Source organism: Paramormyrops kingsleyae, chromosome 24, assembly GCF_048594095.1.
Source record: "Paramormyrops kingsleyae isolate MSU_618 chromosome 24, PKINGS_0.4, whole genome shotgun sequence".
Taxonomy (NCBI): Eukaryota; Metazoa; Chordata; class Actinopteri; order Osteoglossiformes; family Mormyridae; genus Paramormyrops; species Paramormyrops kingsleyae.
This window is the reverse complement of record NC_132820.1, coordinates 12,752,029-12,773,279: the sequence shown is the minus strand read 5'-3', so window position 1 is coordinate 12,773,279 and position 21,251 is coordinate 12,752,029. Positions and strand designations below refer to the sequence as shown.

The 21,251-nt window shown below is 48.1% G+C and overlaps 1 protein-coding gene across 2 annotated transcripts; it reads left to right on the top strand.

Moving 5' to 3' along the window:
• Positions 1–1,329: 1,329 nt before the first annotated feature.
• Positions 1,330–21,190, top strand: LOC111850594 (Friend leukemia integration 1 transcription factor-like). 2 transcript variants are annotated; one of them, XM_023824634.2, is made up of 9 exons: positions 1,330–1,419; positions 6,270–6,484; positions 6,906–7,057; positions 9,629–9,832; positions 11,615–11,686; positions 15,953–16,012; positions 16,265–16,327; positions 17,963–18,010; positions 18,497–21,190. In XM_023824634.2, exons 1-9 carry the CDS (start codon positions 1,354–1,356, stop codon positions 19,024–19,026), a joined length of 1,410 nt encoding a protein of 469 aa, XP_023680402.2. In that variant the 5' UTR covers positions 1,330–1,353; the 3' UTR covers positions 19,027–21,190. The 2 variants fall into 2 exon arrangements, with proteins under 2 accessions (XP_023680402.2, XP_023680403.2); XM_023824635.2 differs by lacking the exon at positions 1,330–1,419 and adding an exon at positions 1,868–2,116 and having other exon boundaries at positions 18,497–21,056.
• Positions 21,191–21,251: the final 61 nt, after the last annotated feature.

The window sequence follows — 21,251 nt, the reverse complement described above, 5'->3', positions numbered from 1 at the left end:
TCGCATGTTCTCACCATGTTTTGTGGGCTTTACAAGTTCTTGTGTTCTATGGAGTTTGCTTGTTTTCCCCGTGTTCTGAAAAGATTGCATGTTCTCCCCATGTTGTGTGTGGTCTACATGTTCTCGTTTTCTGTGGACTTTGCTTGTTTTCCCCGTGTTCCGTGAAGGTTGCATGTTCCCCCCGTATTGTGTGGGATCTACATGTTCTCATTTTCTGTGGGGTTTGCATGTTCTCCCCATGTTGTGTGGGGTTTGCATGTTCTCTCTGTGTAATGTGGAGTCCCCAGCCTCGTACCCTGTGATGCCTGGGATAGGCTCCAGCCCCCCACCCCCCACCCTCGTGACCTTGCACTGAATAAGCAGCTGGAGGATGACTGGAAACCTTAATCCAAATGCTCTGGCTAAGCCTGCATATTGTAACCCTAATCTTGACTGGTTATGTACTGGTGTAATCTGCACAAATGGTTTTAGATAGTAAATGCAGAGCAGCATAGTTTGCATTACGGCTGATTTGAACTACCAGTTTGTACACCGAGACGCTAAAATGCAACATTAACTCGAAGACTGACCTCCATCACAGAAATAGGGACCTCCCCCCCCCATCTTAATTAGACTGCCACACCGGCCTGAGGCAGGGAAAGCCTTGACCTCAGCGAGATCCAGATGTGAGGGTCCCAAGGGGGCCACCCCCCTCCCCCCCAAGCAGAGCCCCAAATCGAGAGCAGACAGGCCGACCCCTCAAGCCAGCCGTGACGGGGCAGGCTGTTTGCACGGCGCTCCAGGCCCCCGGCTGCCCTGGGCATGGTTAGCTGGCAGAAATACAGCCTCACTGATGGAGGCTGTTTCATGGGGGGGGGGGGGCAGTCTCCTCCTTAATTAAACCTAAATAAATGCTGCTGTTATAATAATAATAATAATAATTATTATTATTATTATTATTATTGTTATTATTATTGTTGTTGTTGTTGCTGCTGTTGTTCATATTGTTATTATTATTGTTGTTGTTGTTGTTGTTGTTCATATTGTTATTATTATTACTATTATCATCTGTAGTAGTAGTGATAGTATTGGGGGAAAAACTATATGTATCATTTACGCCAATGATTTAATGCCTGATCGTATCCGTCTGTTTTTAATCTTGCACCTACAATTCCCCCAAAGTCAGGGGATGGGGTTAGGCTTGGGGGCAGTCGAATCCGAAACAAGGGTCTTATTATTGAACCCGACCAACATGCCCCCCATTCATTCGGGGAGATATACTATCCATCACTCGGCCCGATGCCGGATAAAGGAAACACACATGTGGAAGTAGCCTGAGGCATCCAGCAGTTACGGTCCGGCCTGGTTTTATTGATGGTGTTTCACGGAGAGCTTACCGGGGACCGTGGGCGGCCGGAGCGGCTGAACTCCCTGTCACAGGTACGCTGCCACGGAGCCTGTGCAGTTCCCTTAGCTTGATTTACGATGTTTTTTTTCCCTACTTTAATGCGATGCATCTGCATGCATTTTGTCTTCAGCCCGTTTCTGTTCGAGGCTGAGGTAAGACTGAAATGACGACTTAAATTCTCTAGGTGACAGTTTAATTTAATTCATAGAAAACTGGAGGGATTTGTATTATTACGTATATGTATTACAAAATCTAAAAATGTTTATATTTATGTGAATATGGAAAGCAAAAAAATTCAAACTTAATAAACGGGCATATCGCTGTTTTGAGTCTAAAAATATTTGGAAAAAAATGCCCGTGACGTGTACATTGGAAAGGCGTCGCAGATGTTAAAGATGAATGCATCAAACATTTCCAGGGAAAATATTCAACGAGAAAAAAAATCCATTGTCTTCTCTGCTTATCTCATTGGGACAAGTATCCTGCTTTTTGGGAGCGGTAACGAAGGGAAGACTGCAGTGACACACACACACCGCTTCCTTCGCATACGTACTCACTTCACTTGCCACATTTTGTCAGTAAAATCTTCCACTTAACTTTTTTCCTTCTCTCTCTCCATCTCCATCCCGCCGTAACACATGGATTTGTGGATTTAATGCGGCAAAGTGTCATGTTTGGATTATTTTTGGGGTTCCCTTATAATTGCCCGACATGGATGAGAGTGTTAAGGTAAGGCATCGGACCGGGAGACTGATCTGATCCGGCCCGCCGCGGTGCTCAGGACGCTGTATAATTCGCCTCCTGAAACCGATTATCACATTTCGTTGTCTGCTTCCGCGGACACTGACGTGTCCTTCTCATTTCATCTGTTTTTAATCTGCAAAATAAAAATACAAATTATTTGCAGATTAAATGGAAAACGCTGTCAAAGTTGGACAGAGCTCACAGCGGGCTTGCCGCTGAAGAAATTATTATAACAAAAAAACTATATATATAAACATATAAATATAAGGAATTATATTATGCATGTTTGAAAAAATATACTACGTTAAAAAAGTTTGCCTGTTATGAGATGGTCGTAGTTATATGTGGGCTAGTTGTATTTTGTCATGTAGTATAAGTAACGGAGTGAGTAATAGTCCAGCCAGCACTCTTAATAAAATCTATTTTGTTCTAACCATACCGAAAGTAAAAATGTAAACTTTAAACTAACGTTCTGCGTTGGTGCGCCTGATGTATCTGCAGCGAGCCAAATTACCCGCTGAATAACTTTGACTGTTGGAGGAAAGTGAAATTATCCAGCGCACCAATACGCTACACTGTCTTTTTAGGTACCAAATTCAGACATTAGTTTGAAAGCTATATATTTTGTTATGAGTGATATTCCATTTATAATCTAAATAAGATGGTTCAGGTCGTGGTGAATGGGCATTTTGTCCAGTTTTTAATCATACAAGTGAATGTAAAGTGAGTATTCTATATGTAAATATCTGCAACGTGTATTTAGAGTGTAAACCACAGTCTTTAAGTGCTGTGTTTTATATTTTATTTTTATTTTTTTCGCTGGTATGTCCTCATCTTAAGGACAAAGGCTCTCTATGTGAATAAACTCCAGGAAAAAACTCCGAGCTGCTCTCCCGGGCACGATTGCGGGATCTGAAACGCTGTCACGCTGACGGTCATTTCTGTCGTGCGGTTCAGCAGTGAGAAGTGAAAGGTTGCCGGAGTCGAGCGGCTTGCGGAGCGCCTCATACAGACGGCCATTCTCGGCCGGCTCCCCTGATCAGCTCGGTCCAGGATGCAGGATGGCCTCTGCACAGACTTCCTGCGCTACACAATCAGACTAAATGGCCTGATTTCCTTTTTCCTTCTCAAACAAACGGACTCCCGAGCCCCCCCCCCCCCCCCCCCCCCCCCCCCCCCCCCCGGAATGATACCCCCACTGGCTGCCTTGCAGGCACCCTGAGGACCTTCACTGGCTTCACTGGGTTCCTCAGCCATGGGTCTCACTCTTTAGCCTGGAAGGGACCTTCTTGCAGACCACACCCTCCTCTTGGCCTCTTCCCCCTTAGGAGCATAATGACTCTGCTTTGAAGAACAGCTTCTTCAGAAGTCCACAGTCTTCCTGCAGAGGGTCTCTCTCCTGTTCTGGAGAGCCACTTCCCAACTGAACTTCTGCCTTGGCTCCAGCAGGTGACGTCGCTGCGGCGATTTCCGCTTCCCTCTCCCCTGCAATACTACCCCCCCGCCCCTACGTTGACCGTGTAACTGGAAGGCTATGGGTGACAGGAAGGTACTCAGTGCCGAGGCCCCGTTTTCTGTCCCTCACCTCAGCTGTGCCAAGGAAATGTTCAAAGTACAGAACCTGGAGAAACTGGACGTCTTTTAGCATGACAACGTTGCCCAAGCAACCGAAAACAACCAATGGGCACGAATGTAACAAAACCGTGAACCAAACCTGCACCTCCTGACAAGAGACAGGAGTAGCTTAGCGAATGAAGGACCCGATACCTCAGCTGGGGAGCTGGTCGCAACACTGCCTGACAAGAAAACAGTGCCACTATCGCGAAGGACCCGATACCTCAGCTGGGGAGCTGATCACAACACTACCTGACAAGGAAACAGTGCCACTATCGCGAAGGACCCGATACCTCAGCTGGGGAGCTGGTCACAACACTGCCTGACAAGGAAACAGTGCCACTATCACAAAGGACCCGATACCTCAGCTGGGGAGCTGGTCGCAACACTGCCTGACAAGGAAACAGTGCCACTATCGTGAAGGACCCGATACCTCAGCTGGGGAGCTGGTCGCAACACTGCCTGACAAGAAAACAGTGCCACTATCAATTTACAGACTGCTAATGTTTAATAAACTCCTTACACCAAGCCCACAGGTTGCAGTAGTGCTAATACAAAATAATAAATTTCCTATTTTGTCTGTTTTGGCTGTCTAGATTGTAATTATATAATTTTATACTTTATAAAAAAAAAATTTTTCATAGAGGAATATTGATTGAGATTCTCCTCATGTTTACCGTTGTGGAACGCTGCACATTTTTAGTAAGTAATGTTCTATTTGCTGTAATGCAGATCAGGGTTGGTAGGTGGCAGATTTGTACGATTCCCAGAGTGTATATTTCCATCACCTATACTGCCGTTTGCCTTCTTACAGAGCCAAGGCGTCGCGGAAAGGCGAGGATTGAAAGTGGGAAAGGGGAGGGGGGCGCAATGATTTTCCGTGTAAACACCACCACCCTCCAAAACACTAATGCAGAGCTCGCAGATTGGCAGCGCAATTCGCTTAACACACACATTTCATTCTCCGAAGCAAAATATGTCTCGCATAGTCATGTTGGAAAGATCTGAAAAGATATGGCGTGCTTTTCCTTTGGCTTTCCTTTGCTGAGATTCTTTTGGTGTTGTGTTGAGTTCCTTTTTTTAGGAGAGATATAGCAGTCAAACAGCGGGTCCCGGGATCAAAGTTTTGTAAGTTGTGAATCCATCCCTTTAGGGGTATTCTTGCTGTTTTGGGGCGGTTTGCATACCCAGGTCAGGGTTAGGGACCCTCCCTCCCCCCCCCCCCCCCCCACCACCGAGGGATTTGGTGAGGGGTGCTGGTTATCAGCTGCCATTCCTGATGGTCTCAGGGCGTGTTTGCTGAGTTTTGTCGGAAAACAGGATGTGGGTATACTTATCGTATTCCCACTGGTGGCTGAAGAGCTCACCACTGATTACAGGAGTCGCCGACCCCCACCCTCCCCCCCCCGTGCAGAAAAGGACGCTCCAGAGGTGCGAGACTGCCACATGACGTCCTCAGCATGTCCGTGTGTCATGACACGGGAGAAAGCAGGATGTTGGCGTCGAGGAGAAGCATCCTCAGGAAGCAGCTGGCCGTCTGGCTGAGTTCGGGGTAGCTCTGACCCCCCTGATTCCCTCGAACCCGGGCGTTTGCTGTGCAGGGGGGGTGTCTTTGTGTTCATGGATGTGGGTGACCGTCTTCCTCCCTGTGACTCTTGTCTTGAGTTCTGGGTAAAACTGTCATGGCAAAAGGTATGGAAACAAATCTGATGCCTCTCGGGTTGCGGGTTGGAGGGCATTTGCGGTTCCCCTGTTCTCCTTTGCCTGGAGTTCCTGCCACAGACCCAGGATGGGCAGTCAGAATAACTGGCATCTGTAAAATGCCCTCTGTGTGTGTGCAGGTCATGTATATGTTACATTGTTTGGACCAAATGTCCCCACAATGTGATTAAAAACTGGTTATTTTGACATTGTGGGGACCACCTTTTCGGTCCACACAAGGGGAAACTGAATTTCATAAAAACCTGTGACTGCAATAAAAATTGCCAGACTATTTTCTTTGGATACTTATGGTTAAGGTTAGGGCTGGGTAGGGGTTAAGGTCGTCACTGTTGGGATTAGGGTTTTTCCGATAGAAATGAATGGAGAGTCCCCACAAAGATATGAATATAAACATGTGTGTGTCTGTGGGTGTGTGTGCCCTGTGGGGGGGTTGGCACCCAGCTCAGTGTTTCATCCTGCCAGGTCCCGGCACACCACAGCCCAAACCAGTATAAGCAGATGGTTGGATGGGATACTTTCTTACCTCTTTATACAAAGGGGCATTTTACTGGGCAAATCAAGTCGGTCAGATTAAATCCAGACTCCTTACCCTGCTACCTGACTCGCTAGAACATTCCATCAGACAGTTTAAGGTTGGCCCTAAATTCTGGTGGGGACAGAATGACTGGGCATGGCGGCAGGGCGCCCCCATGTGTTTGTGGGTGGGACTGCTCCTAGGGGTAACATGTGAGATGGTGTTGTTCCTTGTATCTCCACTAGAGGGGGCCAACGTGAACCTGTGTTTACTTATCCCGACCCCCAGGAGGCGTTGTCCATCGTGAGTGAAGACCAGTCCCTGTTCGAGCCCCCGTACGCCGCCGCTGCCCCGCTGTCTAAGCCGGACATGACGGCGTCAGGATCCCAGGATTACGGCACCGCCCCCGACATTCACCCCCTGCCCCCCCAGCATGAGTGGCTGAGCCCGGCCCGTCACGTGAGCATCAAGCGGGAATATGAGCACATCAACGGCGGCTCCAGGTGGGTGGGCGCACTCCCCTTTACCGCAGAGGGTTATGCTAACGGCTAAGGGGTATGCTAACGGCTAAGGGTTATGCTAACGGCTAAGGGGTATGCTAACGGCTAAGGGTTATGCTAACGGCTAAGGGGTATGCTAACGGCTAAGGGTTATGCTAACGGCTAAGGGTTATGCTAACGGCTGCGCCAGCAAAGTCACGGTGGCTTTTTGAGCACGCCGAATGCTCATTGGCTGACTGTTTTATTAGGCCGATTAGGCAGAGAGCTGGTATTATTAACACCCTGCTGGTGTAAGAATCACCTGTCAGGGTTAAAAACGTGGACAGTGTTTGGAAAGCTACCCGATGTTCTAGGAGGGGGTCCCACGTCACCCTCATACCAGCCTTCGCATCACCCCCCCACCCCCGCCTTCCCCACTTTACAGTGACTCTCTGGCGCCGCCCTGTCTGCTGAAGGGCACCAAGCAGCCCAGTGGCACTGACGCCACTCGCACCCCCTACGGCTGCTATGCTGATGAGAAGAGTGGCCTGCTGGCGACCTCCGGAGCCTGCGAGAGGAGGGTCATTGTCCCGGCAGGTAGGGGGCGCTAGACAGGCTGTCATCACGGGAATCACCATCATCAAGAGTGTGTGTGTGTGAGGGTTATGTATGTATTACATTGTGGAGACCAAATGTGATAGAAAAACATATATTTGACATTGTGGGGACCATTTTTTTGGGCCCCACTAGGGGAAACTCAATTTTATAATCGATGATTGCAATTAAAAAACTGAAAATAAAATTATTTTATTTTGCTTGGTTACTTATGGTTAGGGTTAGAGCTGGGGAGGGTGTAAGGTTGTTATAGTTGGGATTAGGGTTATGGCCAGAGAAAGGAATGGAGAGTCCCCACAAAACTAGGAATACATGGACTGTGTGTGTTTCTGTCTGTGTCTGTGTGTGTTTTTCTGTCTGTCTGTGTTTCTGTGTGTGTCTGTGTGTGTCTGTGTGTGTGTGTGTCTGTGTGTGTGTGTGTGTGTGTTTCTGTGTCTGTGTGTGTTTCTGTCTGTGTCTGTGTGTGTTTCTGTGTCTGTCTGTGTTTCTGTGTGTGTCTGTGTGTGTTTCTGTCTGTGTGTGTTTCTGTGTCTGTGTGTGTTTCTGTCTGTGTGTGTGTGTGTTTCTGTGTCTGTCTGTGTTTCTGTGTGTGTCTGTGTGTGTTTCTGTCTGTGTGTGTTTCTGTCTGTGTCTGTGTGTGTTTCTGTGTCTGTGTGTGTTTCTGTCTGTGTGTGTCTGTGTGTGTGTCTGTCTGTGTGTGTGTGTTTCTGTGTCTGTGTGTGTTTCTGTCTGTGTCTGTCTGTGTGTGTGTCTGTGTGTGTGTGTGTGTGTGTGTGTGTGTTAGGGGGAAGCTGAGATAATTTGTATTAATACCAATAAAATCCACAGTACATTCACGGTTCTGTGTTTATTTTCCTTCGGATCCCCCGGTCGGTTACACTTGTTAGGCCTTTTTCATTCTAATCACAATATGGACACAAATTATCATGAAAACCCTTTTTCCCCGAGACGGCTTGTGCGTCCAAAGACTCATCTTTTATTCAGCGGCCCCTGCCGGAGCGGTTTCCCGCGGCCGCCGCACTCTGCCGGTCGTGTGCCGCGGGCCCTGGGGGCACCAGAGCCTTTGAAGCCTTTGTGGCAGCGGCCCACGGTTTGCCTGCCACTGTCCGGCCCGCTCAGTCCCTCTCATTGTCCAAAAGGTATCATGAAAATTCAGCCGCGCTAATTAATTCCGAGCAGCCAGCTGATGGTAGCTAATTAGGGGCCTGGAGGGCGACGTAGCTAGCGGCTCACTGGGGGAAGTGACGGCCACGACGGAACGGAAGGGGCCCCGTCGCCATGGAGAAACAGAATTCCCCGGCAACATTGCATAGTGACCAGCGGCTTGTGGGCAACAACAAAGCATAACAATAATATTGAGGATAATGACAATGATAGTGATAATATTTGTAAACTAATAACTGTTATAATGTTGTGCTGTAATTAAATGGCGAGGTAAGGAAAATAATTTTTATTGATCACGTCTATGCCTCCATTAAGGCCCATTTTCAGTTTGTTTTAGTTAATTTTCAACATTATTATCTCAATGGGAGGATTAATAGTACAGTGGTACCTCAGAACTCGAACTTAATCCATTCAGAACTCCGGATCGAATCCTAAAAAACTCGGAAAAATAACGGAAAACCAATTAATTGGTTCCCGACCACAAAAAATTACACCTAAATATGGTTTTTTTGCATTTAAACACAAAATGAACCAGATAAAATAAGAACAGCATATACTGTAAGTACATTTATCAAAACAGTAATCTGTAAAATCAGAAAATAAATGTATCCAAACAATGTGTAAAGTTAAAAAAACAATGTGTCCTGCCCCGATCGTCCGCTCCTTCCGTGTGCCATGCCCCCTCGTTAACCCCGTGTGTAATCCCTGTGTGATCAGCTGTTTTTGGTTGTTGTCATTAGTCCTCTGTTTTTAGTCCGCGTTTCAGTTTGTTTCCACAGTCCGGTCATTGTATTGTCCGTCTGCGTTTTGCCTGCCTTACCTGTAATTAAACCCCGTATTCCCCGATACCCTGACGTCTGCGCCTTTGTCTCCGTTCCGTCCCCGTGCCACATGACTCATTTTCCTGCGCGTTATTTTAGGTCGGCGTTCACGGTTTGATTTCTGAGATTCAGATCGAGTTCTAGGTAATTTTTTTTTTAACTGGTTGGTTCGACTTTTAAGAAAATCGAGTTCTAATGAGTTCGAGAACTGAGGTACCACTGTATATGCTTTTCTTGTTTTGTCCAGTTCGTTTTGTGTTTAAATGCAAAAAAAAACATATTTCAGTGTCATTTTTTGGGGCCAGGAACCAGTTAATTGGTTTTCCACTACTTCTTATGGGGAAAATTCGATCAGAACTCGAACTTTTTAGGATTCAGTCCGGAGTTCTGAACGGATTAATTTCCAGTTGTGAGGTACCACTGTATCTTGTGTTTTTACGCTAAATGTTCCCATCTTATACTTCCCGTTAATTGTGGGTGTGGTAGCAGTCAGCTTATATCAATGCAGCACCGCGACATTGGTTGCCTAGGTGACAGCACTAGCTTACATTCGACTTGTCCCCCACAGACCCCGGCCTGTGGACCCCGGAGCACGTGCGGCAGTGGCTGGACTGGGCGGTCAAGGAATACGGGTTGCTGGAGGTGGAGACCACGGCATTTCAGGGCACCGACGGCAAGGCTCTCTGCAGGATGGCCAAGGATGACTTCCTGCGGCTCACGTCCGCGTACAGCGCTGACGTCCTTATGTCCCACCTGCACTACCTCAGGGAGAGTAAGTCAGGACCCCTCTCTTGTGGACCACTATCTCCAACGCCGTGTTGGGCTGCTGTCCAACTTATGGTCAGTCAGATCCTGCCCTCAGTTCCTGAGCCAGTCGTGATGCATTGATGCTCTTTTTTCACATCTCTACGTACTGGCATGAGTCCCGCGTAGCTTGACGGCACTTTCTGAAAGCTTCTCGCTGAGTTTTGAACTTTGCTCCTCATAATTCAGACCCTCTGTTCTCCCGGAGCATCTGGAACTACTGTCTTCCTCCTGTGAGCAAAATCAAGTTTTCCTTTTTTTTTTTTTTGTCTTTTTGCTCCATGTGGTAAATGCCCCCGTAATGTTCTAGTAGTGATCCTCTCTATCACAGCTTTTCAGTTTTTTTGGAACTTAGACCAGCACTAGGGACCCCCGACCATGAACACTAACGTTCCTTCGGGGGGTGGGTTGGCTTGCGTGAGTCGGATGATAATACCAGCATTTCCTCAATTTACGACACGTCTTTGCACCCCCCCCCCCCCCCGCGCCTGCTCTACGGGCCCCCAGGGTCCCCTATCCTATGCTAAATGGAACTTTATGGATGGAAATTCATCTTCCGTGCTATAAACTGCAGTTTCTCTTGGGAGAGGGCGAGGGAAACTTTTCTGGAAGTGAGGTTTACCTCTACATGTAGCGGTGAGTGAGACCCAGTGGGAGGAGCAGGGACTGGGCCCAATGTGGGCACGTCACCAAGGGGCGATGCAGTGACACTGCCATGGCCTCCAGTTCACCTGGATGGTGGGGCTGTTTTTCCAGCTGTGTGGCCAATATGGTCAGCCTGCCCCAGCTTGTCCAGTAAACACTGTCCTAAACGAGTGGTGTCAAAAGGGCAGTGGGTCACTGTGTGCTGCTTCACACCCCCTAACACCCCCCCCCCCCCCCCGACCCCCATCAATTGCAGCGCCATCTGCTGACAGGACAGGAAAGTGCAATAGGAGAATTAAAAATGATAATTAAGGATTCTGTCTTGGCTCGTTTGGGCCAGCCGGATGTGCAGCCCCCAACGCCCCCACCCCCACGCCACCACGCACATCCCAGCTGGCCCCCGTCTACAGCAGGCGGTAATCGCTTTCCAGTCTGGATGCCTCCTGCTTTCTCTCCCCCCCAATCAATACCAAGCACAGGGGCGGAGCAGTTATTCTCCAACCAGAGACACGGACCTGGATGTAGAGTGTGATTCCTGGGGCCCCAGTACTTGGATTAGAGGGCGGGGGGGCATGTCTGACCTGCAGCTGTGAGCCAATCACTAAACAGGTTAAGGTGCATCTGTTGCTGCAGCGTGCTCTACCTGAAGACATTTCCAATTATATTCTTCTGATGTTCCCCACCTGAATACACTCTCTGGTGATGTTTTCTGATGTCCCCCTCCCACCCGAATAAATTCTCCAGTGATGTTCTTCTGATGTTCCCCACCTGAATACATTCTTCAGTGATGTTCTTCTGATGTTCCCCACCTGAATACATTCTTCAGTGATGTTCTTCTGATGTTCCCCACCTGAATACATTCTTCAGTGATGTTCTTCTGATGTTCCCCACCTGAATACATTCTCCAGTGATGTTCTTCTGATGTTCCCCACCTGAATACATTCTCCAGTGATGTTCTTCTGATGTTTCCCACCTGAATACATTCTTCAGTGATGTTCTTCTGATTTTCCCCACTTGAATACATTCTTCAGTGATGTTCTTCTGATGTTCCCCACCTGAATACATTCTTCAGTGATGTTCTTCTGGTGTTTCCCCTGTCCTGCAGGTAGCTCTTCGTTGTCCTACAATGTCCCATCTCACATGGACCAGCCCCACACGCGACCGGTGGCTAAGGAAGGTATGGTGATGCCATGACTATGCTGGGAGGGTCAAGTTTGTCTTCATAACAGAGCCACGGTCATGTTTGGGCTGTAAAAGCACTTATGGGTTCTGGAAGTCGTGCAGAAGTACCTTCGGTATCACAGTGTCCCTGAGGTATAGGAATCACATTGGAGAAAATGGACTTCAGCTCCTGCTGAAGCACATAGACCAGGAGTCCATTTTCTATAGCCACATGACCAATTCGGTCATGTGACATCACATGGGGGAGGGGGGGGGGTATCCTGATGAGAGGATCAGTAGTGCATTGCTAATAACACAGAGGGCCTGACAGTACTGTAGGAGAGACGCGGGGGTGAAGTCTATGTATGGACAGTAAGGAACCATGTGTGTTTCATCTGGGATCGGGGGGGGGGGTGCTTTCAGGCTGCTGATGCAGGCAGTTTGTCCCCCCTAATCCCCCACCCTCACACCCGACACACTAAACGCTTCCTGTCTGTGGATTTATTGTCCAGATTTACGGCCATAGGCAGACGTGCGCCGTCGGAATCTAAATCACTTACCTGACACAATCCAGGAATCGGTTCCCGCCTCATTGTTCCTGGGTTCCTTCATTGTTCCTCTGAGCAGGAAGCGGGTCGCCAGCGGGACACCCTGCTGCAATAACACTGATAGGCAGGAGCCTCCTAGGTGCCGAGCCAATGGAAGTACATGGCTTATAAGGGCCCCACCAATAAGGCGCTACTGCTGAGTCACATGATGCTGTTATGGTCACTGATTAGTTGTCAGGGAGAACAAAACGTGAAGTTAAAGCTCCTGTGGCCGCATTTCAGCTGCCAGGGCTACAGGTGGCAGTATTCTGCGTGTGGTTAGCGTGTTTGGCGAGCTGCACACCGTTGGACCATTGAAGCCTCCGCCTAAGTCCAAGCTGCTCTCCTTCAGCTCATAAGCTGGGTTTGCATATGCGCAAGTATCTCATTCAATATGAAATACCCAGAGTGCTGCTGGGTTCTTGAGCAAGCCCTGTTGAATGATTAACTAACAGTAGGACACTACTGGAGCCCCTCCTGAGTCTAGAACTGACACCTTTCTGTTGTCCAGTCCCCTGGGTTTGCCGACCCCCCCGCCCCCGGTCTACATTCAGCTATCATTGTGTCCCATTAGATGCAGTCATTGTTTTCCCGCTTCCTGGAAGCAGCACCCTCCAGGGGGCGACATTGTCACCACCCCCCCACCACCCCCCCCCTCCGGGGTGGCTGCCCTTCTCCCCTCACAGACAGTAGCTGAGTCGCTCACGTCCGCCTCTGGGCCTGAATTCCAGTGTCTTGTTTGGACTGCACCCCATCCAAAAATAACATACCGTGTTCCTTCCCTAACCCCCCCCCCCGATGGTTTCCTTTCATGGAGAAAAACAAGGTGGGGGGGGGGGGGGGGGGTGGTAAATGGCTGGCCAAACAAAGAGGGGCTGTCTGAGGTAAGGCAGGCAGGAAGTGAAACTCCCAGCAGGCCGCTGGACCTCGTTTTAATGTAATTAATGATTCCTGAGCTCAACAGATGAAAAGTTTCTGCCACTTGCCGCTATTTTGAGGTAAAATGGTGAAAAAAAGACATTTGATCCAGAGGGATGTCAGACTTTGCTGCCAGAAAGGTGGCGAGACATAAATATTAGTAACACATGGACAGAAAGAGGTAACATTTCTGATTATATTTAGTGAAAAGAGTGTATTGCCCAAAGAGAAGTCAGAAGAAAGTAAAATAAGGGCCTTTGATGCAGTTTATCCCTGGATCATCAGTTTCTGAGTGAGCTGCTCACTTGCTGTTTTCTTTGGATTGCTGGTGCGTCTCTGTAAAGCCAGTGACCGACCGTTATGGAAGCATAATAATGTTTAAGTAAAGGTAAAACTGAAACTACCAGAAAAAATATGTTCTGAAATGTATTTGAGCCTAGCATGTGGAGTTTTCTCTGTTGTGTTTCTGTTTTGGGCCAGTAGGGGGCAGCATTTCCCTGCATTTCACTCTGCTGAAACTCCACAGAGATTTAGCCTTGCCCTTTTTTGATAGTGGTTTTTGAAGTTCTGGGTGGTGAGGTCAGAGCCTGAAGTGTGTGGCATGGGGTGAGGTGGGAGGGATGCACAGCTTTCCTGGTGCCGGCCTGCAGCAGCCAGAAGCTGACCTCACCTTGCAGACCCCTACCTGTAGTGCCCTACTGCTCCACCAGAGGGTGTTACAGTCTCTGGCCCCTGGTTCTTTTTCAAACTCAGGCTCAGTCATATGCAGAATCTCCGGTGAATTTTATTCACTTCATTCTGAATAGCGCATTTGTTGAGAAATCACTGGTACAACCTGGGCTCTGTGCCAGTATTTATAGCGCAATGGATGGTATGGATAGAGCGGTCATGATTACTCGATTAAACTCGATTACTCGGTTATTTAAAAAAAGCACTGATTAAAAATTTCCATCTCGATTACTCGGCAATATGGTGGAAGGTAGACGGCACATGCGGGAAGACGATCCAAATAAACGGCGAAATCATCATTTGTGTGGAAGCACTTCACATTACAAGTGAATAAGAATGCAGTCATCTGTCAGTATTGCAAGGCAGAACTTGAATATCACCATGGCGCAACTGCAAAGCAAATACATCTTAGAAGACATTCAGGTTTGACGGACCCACCCAGTAATGCAAGATTAGCTATCCCATAGATATGTGCCACGTGGCCTCTCAGTCCAGCCTAGCCTGTCTTTGTCATCACTTTGCCTTAATTTATGTTGCTTATTGTGATCCCTGCATGTGAAAATAATTGCTGCTAAAATGAAGGTTACCCTGTTGCTTAGGCACATCATTCTACTTAATACGGTACGCAATAACCAATTAGCATAAATTAACTTTTGTTGAGGCAATGCGTATTTTGAGTAGGGCTGAACGAAACTAGAAAAAGATCACGATTGTGATATTTAGAGAAAATTAACTATACAGACGCTCCTCTACTTAGGAACTTTCAACTTACAAACTTTCAGACATACGAATGAAGAGGACTGTAAGTCCAAATTGTGTTCATTGGGCTCCCGTTTCCTGTCCACAACATCAATTTTTTTTCTCTGCGCGCCAATTCCGCCTAGTACAACTTCTGGCCGCTACTCCCGCCGCGCAGCAGCGTAGCGTGCGAACTCCCAGCGTCCTAGTTCTTTGTACTTACGTATACGCTTAAAATGATGTTGAATAACAACTTGCGAACATTTCAAGTTATGAACAGCCATTCGGAACATATCTCATTCGCAAGTAGAGGAGCGTCTGTATAGCCAAATGTAGAACTTATCTACCTTAATTTAGCTTATATCTACCAACAATCTGTCAAATAACTTGGTGTTCCTGAGAGTTGCGCCAACAGACACAAAGCACTGTCGACAAATCACTTGCTTTTGCTCATTGTTACTATAAAATACCAAATATTTTCATACAGCGAAATACGAATGGCTTTTTCTGACCAGTCTTCTTCGCCTTTCTCCTCTTCACTCATTTGCTTAATTTCTCACAAACGCCCCACACAGTCCAACGGGATGAAAATGATATGGTTGGCTCGGAGATGGCATGCAGAGGTCATGCAAATGCAGCGGCAGTTAACTTCAGACTGAATTTGTAGACCTATAATAGATAATGCTGAAAAGGAACCATCATTAAAATTGCAAAGCATATTAAGTTCGGTTTCCTGTGACAAAGTAAATGCTTTAGCGCAATTTGTCGATGGTTTGAACCCAGCAGACAATCGCGGTCCTTGCATGAAATGCCATGTTGATATTCACATCGCACAGCGTGCTGGCCTAGCGGCACAGGAGTGCACTGGAAAGCGCTGTCACTGCACACCGCTGCTTGTGTGTGTGTGTGTGTGTGGAGTTTGCATGTTTGCCCGGTGTCTGGGTGCCTTTTCGGCAGATCCGCCGATTTCCTTATACTGTCCAATACGTTAAACTTGAGTTAATTGGGATGCCTAACGTTGGAATGCCTGAGGTGTAGTGCCTACTACTGAATCGCAGTCGTGATATATTGGAATACAACCCCACTCCTTTTCATATGTTACAGCTTAAATATAAACAGTAACTTTATTTCTCAATGAAACGTCAGATGAATCGGCACTCAATTATTTATATATTCCTTAGTGACTGCCCTAGCATGAAGCAACCTGTGAATTTACCCCCTCATACAAATAGGGGGCGTGTCTTGTTGAAGCATCCATCTTAGCCATTACCCTCTCAGCGTTTACACCTCTCTCCCTCCTCCCTTGTCAGACACCCCCTATGAAGTTCCAGGGCAGGCAGCTTGGACGGGGCCCATGCATGTCGGGAAAGGTGAGCGAAACATTAAAATGATCGTAAGGAAATGTCGTGAAGCAGCGGAAGTCAGTCAGAGGTGAGTGTTTGCTAGTTGCCATTTGCACGCGGTGCACTCAGGTGATAACAAAGCCCCGCCCACCTTGAAATTCCTTGAGCCCCATGAAGCGCCTGGTGAGACGCCACGTCTCAAGGCCGTCTCCTCCGGAAAGAAGGGGCAGGTGCCCATTTCCGCCTCTTTTTCCAAACCTTGCACGTCCCGTCCCCCAGGCTCACTGCCAGGAGTCACACAGAGTGTCTCCAAGACGACGGAGCAGCCGGGGACTCAGCCAGGTAACTCAGACCTGCACCGTGTCATGCCTGGAGCCAAATACACCATCCCTGAAATGCTAAATGCTAACAATCTGAGGCAAATACACTGTTCCTGCAATGCTAAATGCTAATGCCTTGAGTCAAATAAGGATTCCCTGCAATGCTAAATGCTAATGCCTTGAGTCAAATAAGGCTTCCCTGCAATGCTAAATGCTAATGCCTTGAGTCAAATAAGGCTTCTCTGCAATGCTAAATGCTAATGCCTTGAGTCAAATTAACCTTCCCTGAAGTGCTAAATGCTGAGATTCTCTGCAATGCTAAATGCTTCATTGCTTCTGCCTTGAGCTAAATTAACTGTCCCTTCAATGCTAAATGCTAACGCCCCTTTTTTCATACACGTGCAATGGTCATCTTAGCACTCTAATCTGAATGGCGGGCAGAGTCATCGCAGCAAATGATCCAGACTCCACTACCCTTTCTTAACTAGTCCATCCATTTTTCAACTACTTATCCTGGATCACATGGGGGGCAGTGTAGAGCCTGTCCAGGATCACATGGGGGGCAGTGTAGGGCCTGTCCAGGATCACATGGGGGGCAGTGTAGAGCCTGTCCAGGATGACATGGGGGGCAGTGTAGAGCCTGTCCAGGATCACATGGGGAGCAGTGTAGAGCCTGTCCAGGATCACATGGGGGGCAGTGTAGAGCCTGTCCAGGATCACATGGGGGGCAGTGTAGGGCCTGTCCTGGATGACATGGGGGGCAGTGTAGAGCCTGTCCAGGATGACATGGGGGGCAGTGTAGAGCCTGTCCAGGATGACATGGGGGGCAGTGTAGAGCCTGTCCAGGATCACATGGGGGGCAGTGTAGGGCCTGTCCAGGATCACATGGGGGGCAGTGTAGGGCCTGTCCAGGATGACATGGGGGCAGTGTAGGGCCTGTCCAGGATGACATGGGGGGCAGTGTAGGGCCTGTCCAGGATGACATGGGGGGCAGTGTAGGGCCTGTCCAGGATCACATGGGGGGCAGTGTAGGGCCTGTCCAGGATCACATGGGGGGCAGTGTAGAGCCTGTCCAGGATCACATGGGGGGCAGTGTAGAGCCTGTCCAGGATCACATGGGGGGCAGTGTAGAGCCTGTCCAGGATGACAGGGGGAGCAGTGTAGAGCCTGTCCAGGATGACATGGGGGGCAGTGTAGAGCCTGTCCAGGATCACATGGGGAGCAGTGTAGGGCCTGTCCAGGATCACATGGGGGGCAGTGTAGAGCCTGTCCAGGATCACATGGGGGGCAGTGTAGAGCCTGTCCAGGATGACAGGGGGAGCAGTGTAGAGCCTGTCCAGGATGACATGGGGGGCAGTGTAGAGCCTGTCCAGGATCACATGGGGAGCAGTGTAGAGCCTGTCCAGGCAGGAGTACACCATGGAGAGAGCATGGCAGTCCATCACAGGATACACACACACAGCAGGCGAGTTAGAAACTCCTAGATATCCTGACTGCATGTCACCAGGAGAGCACACACAGCCTCCGGTGTGGGATCTGAACCCACGTCCTCGGGGGCGTGCGGTGGCACTGCCTGCCTCGGAGCTGCCGTGCCGTCTGTCTCATACCGTACATCATCTAGGTGCCTCCTTACAAACTTTCCTTTCTCCTAAATCAGATCCTTACCAGATCCTGGGTCCAACCAGCAGCCGACTGGCTAACCCAGGTGAGCTCTTGTATTCAGCATGTTTTCACAGGTTCCTGCCCTGGGGGGCTCATCAGGCCACGTAGCGCCCATGCGATTCTCAGTCCAAGTTGTGACTGTGCTGTCATACCACTCAGAGAGCTGCCATTCCAGCTACAAATAAATAATGGTGAAACTGGCCCTTTTTACGTGCATAACATTCATATCTGTGCAAATGGTTTGGATAAAGACCGAGGTTTATAGTATAAGAGCCCCCTCTGTCTGCAGGAATGTGTAACCTAAAAGTGGCCTTTTTTTCTTATTTAATTTGTGAAAATGCCGTTTACTGGCACTGCTGATAAGCCAGGGTTGGGTGTAGGTGCTGCCCAGCTGCCAGTTTGATGGCTACCTGGAAGAATACAGCAAATAAAATACGAAAATAAAAACATTTTTGCTGAAACTCATTGGTGGAACTTTCTCCTGCACCCCCTGCCTTTGCACTCCCCCCCCCCCACACTGGATCCCCAGGATCTGGCCAGATACAGCTGTGGCAGTTCCTCCTGGAGCTGCTGTCGGACAGCGCCAACGCGGCGTGCATCACCTGGGAGGGCACCAGCGGCGAGTTCAAGATGACGGACCCGGACGAGGTGGCGCGACGATGGGGCGAGAGGAAGAGCAAGCCCAACATGAACTACGACAAGCTGAGCCGCGCGCTGCGCTACTACTATGACAAGAGCATCATGACCAAGGTGCATGGCAAGCGCTATGCCTACCGCTTCGACTTCCACGGCATCGCCCAGGCACTGCAGCCGCACCCTGCCGAGCCCCCCGCCTACAAGTACCCCCCCGAGCTGGGCTACGCCCCTCCCTACCCCCCACCTCAACAGAAAATGGCCTTTGCCCCCCCACACCCCTCCCCAGTGCCTGTCACCTCCTCAAACTTCTTTGGGCCGGCTCCCCCTTACTGGAACTCACCCGGGGGGGGCATGTACCCGGGCCCAGGAGTCCCTCGACACCCTAACGCTCAAGTGCCCTCACATCTGGCCAGTTATTATTAAAACTAACACCACACACACACACACACACACACACATTCCTGTTATGGTGTTTGTACTCTCAGCTTTCCGGAAGCAGAGGGACCCTCCCCCAAACTGGCAAGGTGAAGTTCTTCTGACATTCTTCAGGAGGAAATATTTCTTCTGTTTTTTCCAAAGGATACATAAAAAAAGAAAATGCTTTATTTCAGCTTCAGTGCCAAATGGATTATAACTTTCATGAAGGTAAGGCTCGTTATTCCTAATAGCCCAGCATTCAGGTCATCATGGATATAGCTGGGATAGAGACCTTCCGCCTTCCGTTTTGGGCTTAAATGGGCCCCAGATCTCCACTCTCCGTCCCTCCCTGTGCCTCGGGAATCTTGCAGGATCATGGTGGAGTCTACAGATCTGTCACCTGGAAGAAGCAAACCATAGACAGATGCCGTTCTTTAGGTGTGAAGAGTCAAATCCTGGAACGCTCATCAGCCTCAGAGTTCTGTATTTTGGCCAGTCATTGTAGTATCATGGGATCTGGTCAGATCACTGCTGAGCACATTACATTCTCTTAGATTCTGTGCTGATTCATAAGAGATCCATGTCATGGGGAAGTTCTCAGTATCCGAGCACACCTAGAGAACTTCAGAAGACCACCACTAGTCCTTTTTATTCACTCTCCCTTTCTCTGTCTCTCTGTACCTGTCTTTCTCTGTATCTCTCTCTCTCTGTCTGTATGTCTGTCTGTCTTTCTGTCTGTCTCTCTCTCTGTATCTGTCTCTCTGTGTGTCTGTCTCTCTCTTTGTGTATCTGTCTCTCTGTCTATGTGTCTCTCTCTTTGTGTATCTGTCTCTCTCTTTGTGTATCTGTCTCTCTGTCTATGTGTCTCTCTCTTTGTGTATCTGTCTCTGTCTCTCTCTTTGTGTATCTGTCTCTCTGTCTCTCTCTTTGTGTATCTGTCTCTCTGTCTATGTGTCTCTCTGTGTATCTGTCTCTCTGTCTATGTGTCTCTCTCTTTGTGTATCTGTCTCTCTGTCTATGTGTGTCTCTCTCTGTGTATCTGTCTCTCTGTCTATGTGTCTCTCTCTTTCTCTGTCTGTCTCTCTGTATTTGTCTGTATCTCTCTCTCTGCTGTCTGGTTTGGCCCATGTGAAGCTTTTCAAACCTGTGGATTGCCAGGGTGCTCTTTACCATCTTCAGCAAGCCTACCCACATCGCCACCTCCCTTTTCCATTGTTAGTTTTGTAAAAAAACTATCAATGAATCATCAGGGCCGGAACATCAACGAGCAAAGGCCTATCTAAATAAATGCAGACATGATGAGACCAGCAATGGCAGGGAGGGGCTCCTGATCGATTCACGAATGCTGTGCATTCGCCAGACCTGCTTCTTCAATCTCAGACATTAGCTAGTTGTTAAATCAACCAGCTACATAAGTTATGCAGAGCTATTTTCATATTTGACGCAGTATTAAACGGTCAGGAGAATTAATGCGAGTTGACCTCGCTTATAAATGCAGATATTTTTGAAACTCGTCTTTGAGGTATATATGTACATCTCTATTTTGTTTCAAATTTGTACATTTGAGCCGTACCGTAAATACAGGTCATTCCCAGTGCCTTACTACAACAGATAAATATTTAATCCCAAATGCCAGTTTACTGTGTTATTCCAAACAAATTGGTTGTGGCCGCTTGCTACAACTTACTAAATAAACCCACCCAGCACAAAAAACACCTGGACTCTTTGTCCCTGTCACCAGTCAGCCAAAGTCATCATCCAGAGCAAAAGTCACACTCAGTTAAACGTGCCTGAATTGAGTTGAACATCCAGCACATTCCGGGCCATTCCAGTTCAGATGACACTAATGAGCTTTTGGTCCCGTTTGGCTTAAGGCAAAACTAAGCAGGTAGTGTTATTTTACATATGCAATGTACGTTGAATATGAAATATTTGTAAATAATGTCATTATTCATGTGATTCATTTCTTTTGCAAAAGAGTTCTTATACGGAAGAAATAAGAAAATAAATGTTTTTATATTGTTTACACATATGAATATGTTTCTTGTAGCAATATCTCCAACAGAAAGTAGATTACCTTCTTATCTAGACATGGGTGGTGTCTGGTTAGCATTATCTAGCAGGTCTACTAGTAAAGTAAAATAATAAACCAGTTCAGCTGTCAAAAATGCATCTGATACACTGAAATGTGATTTTTCTGGATTTTACTGGGTTATTTGGTGTCTGACTAC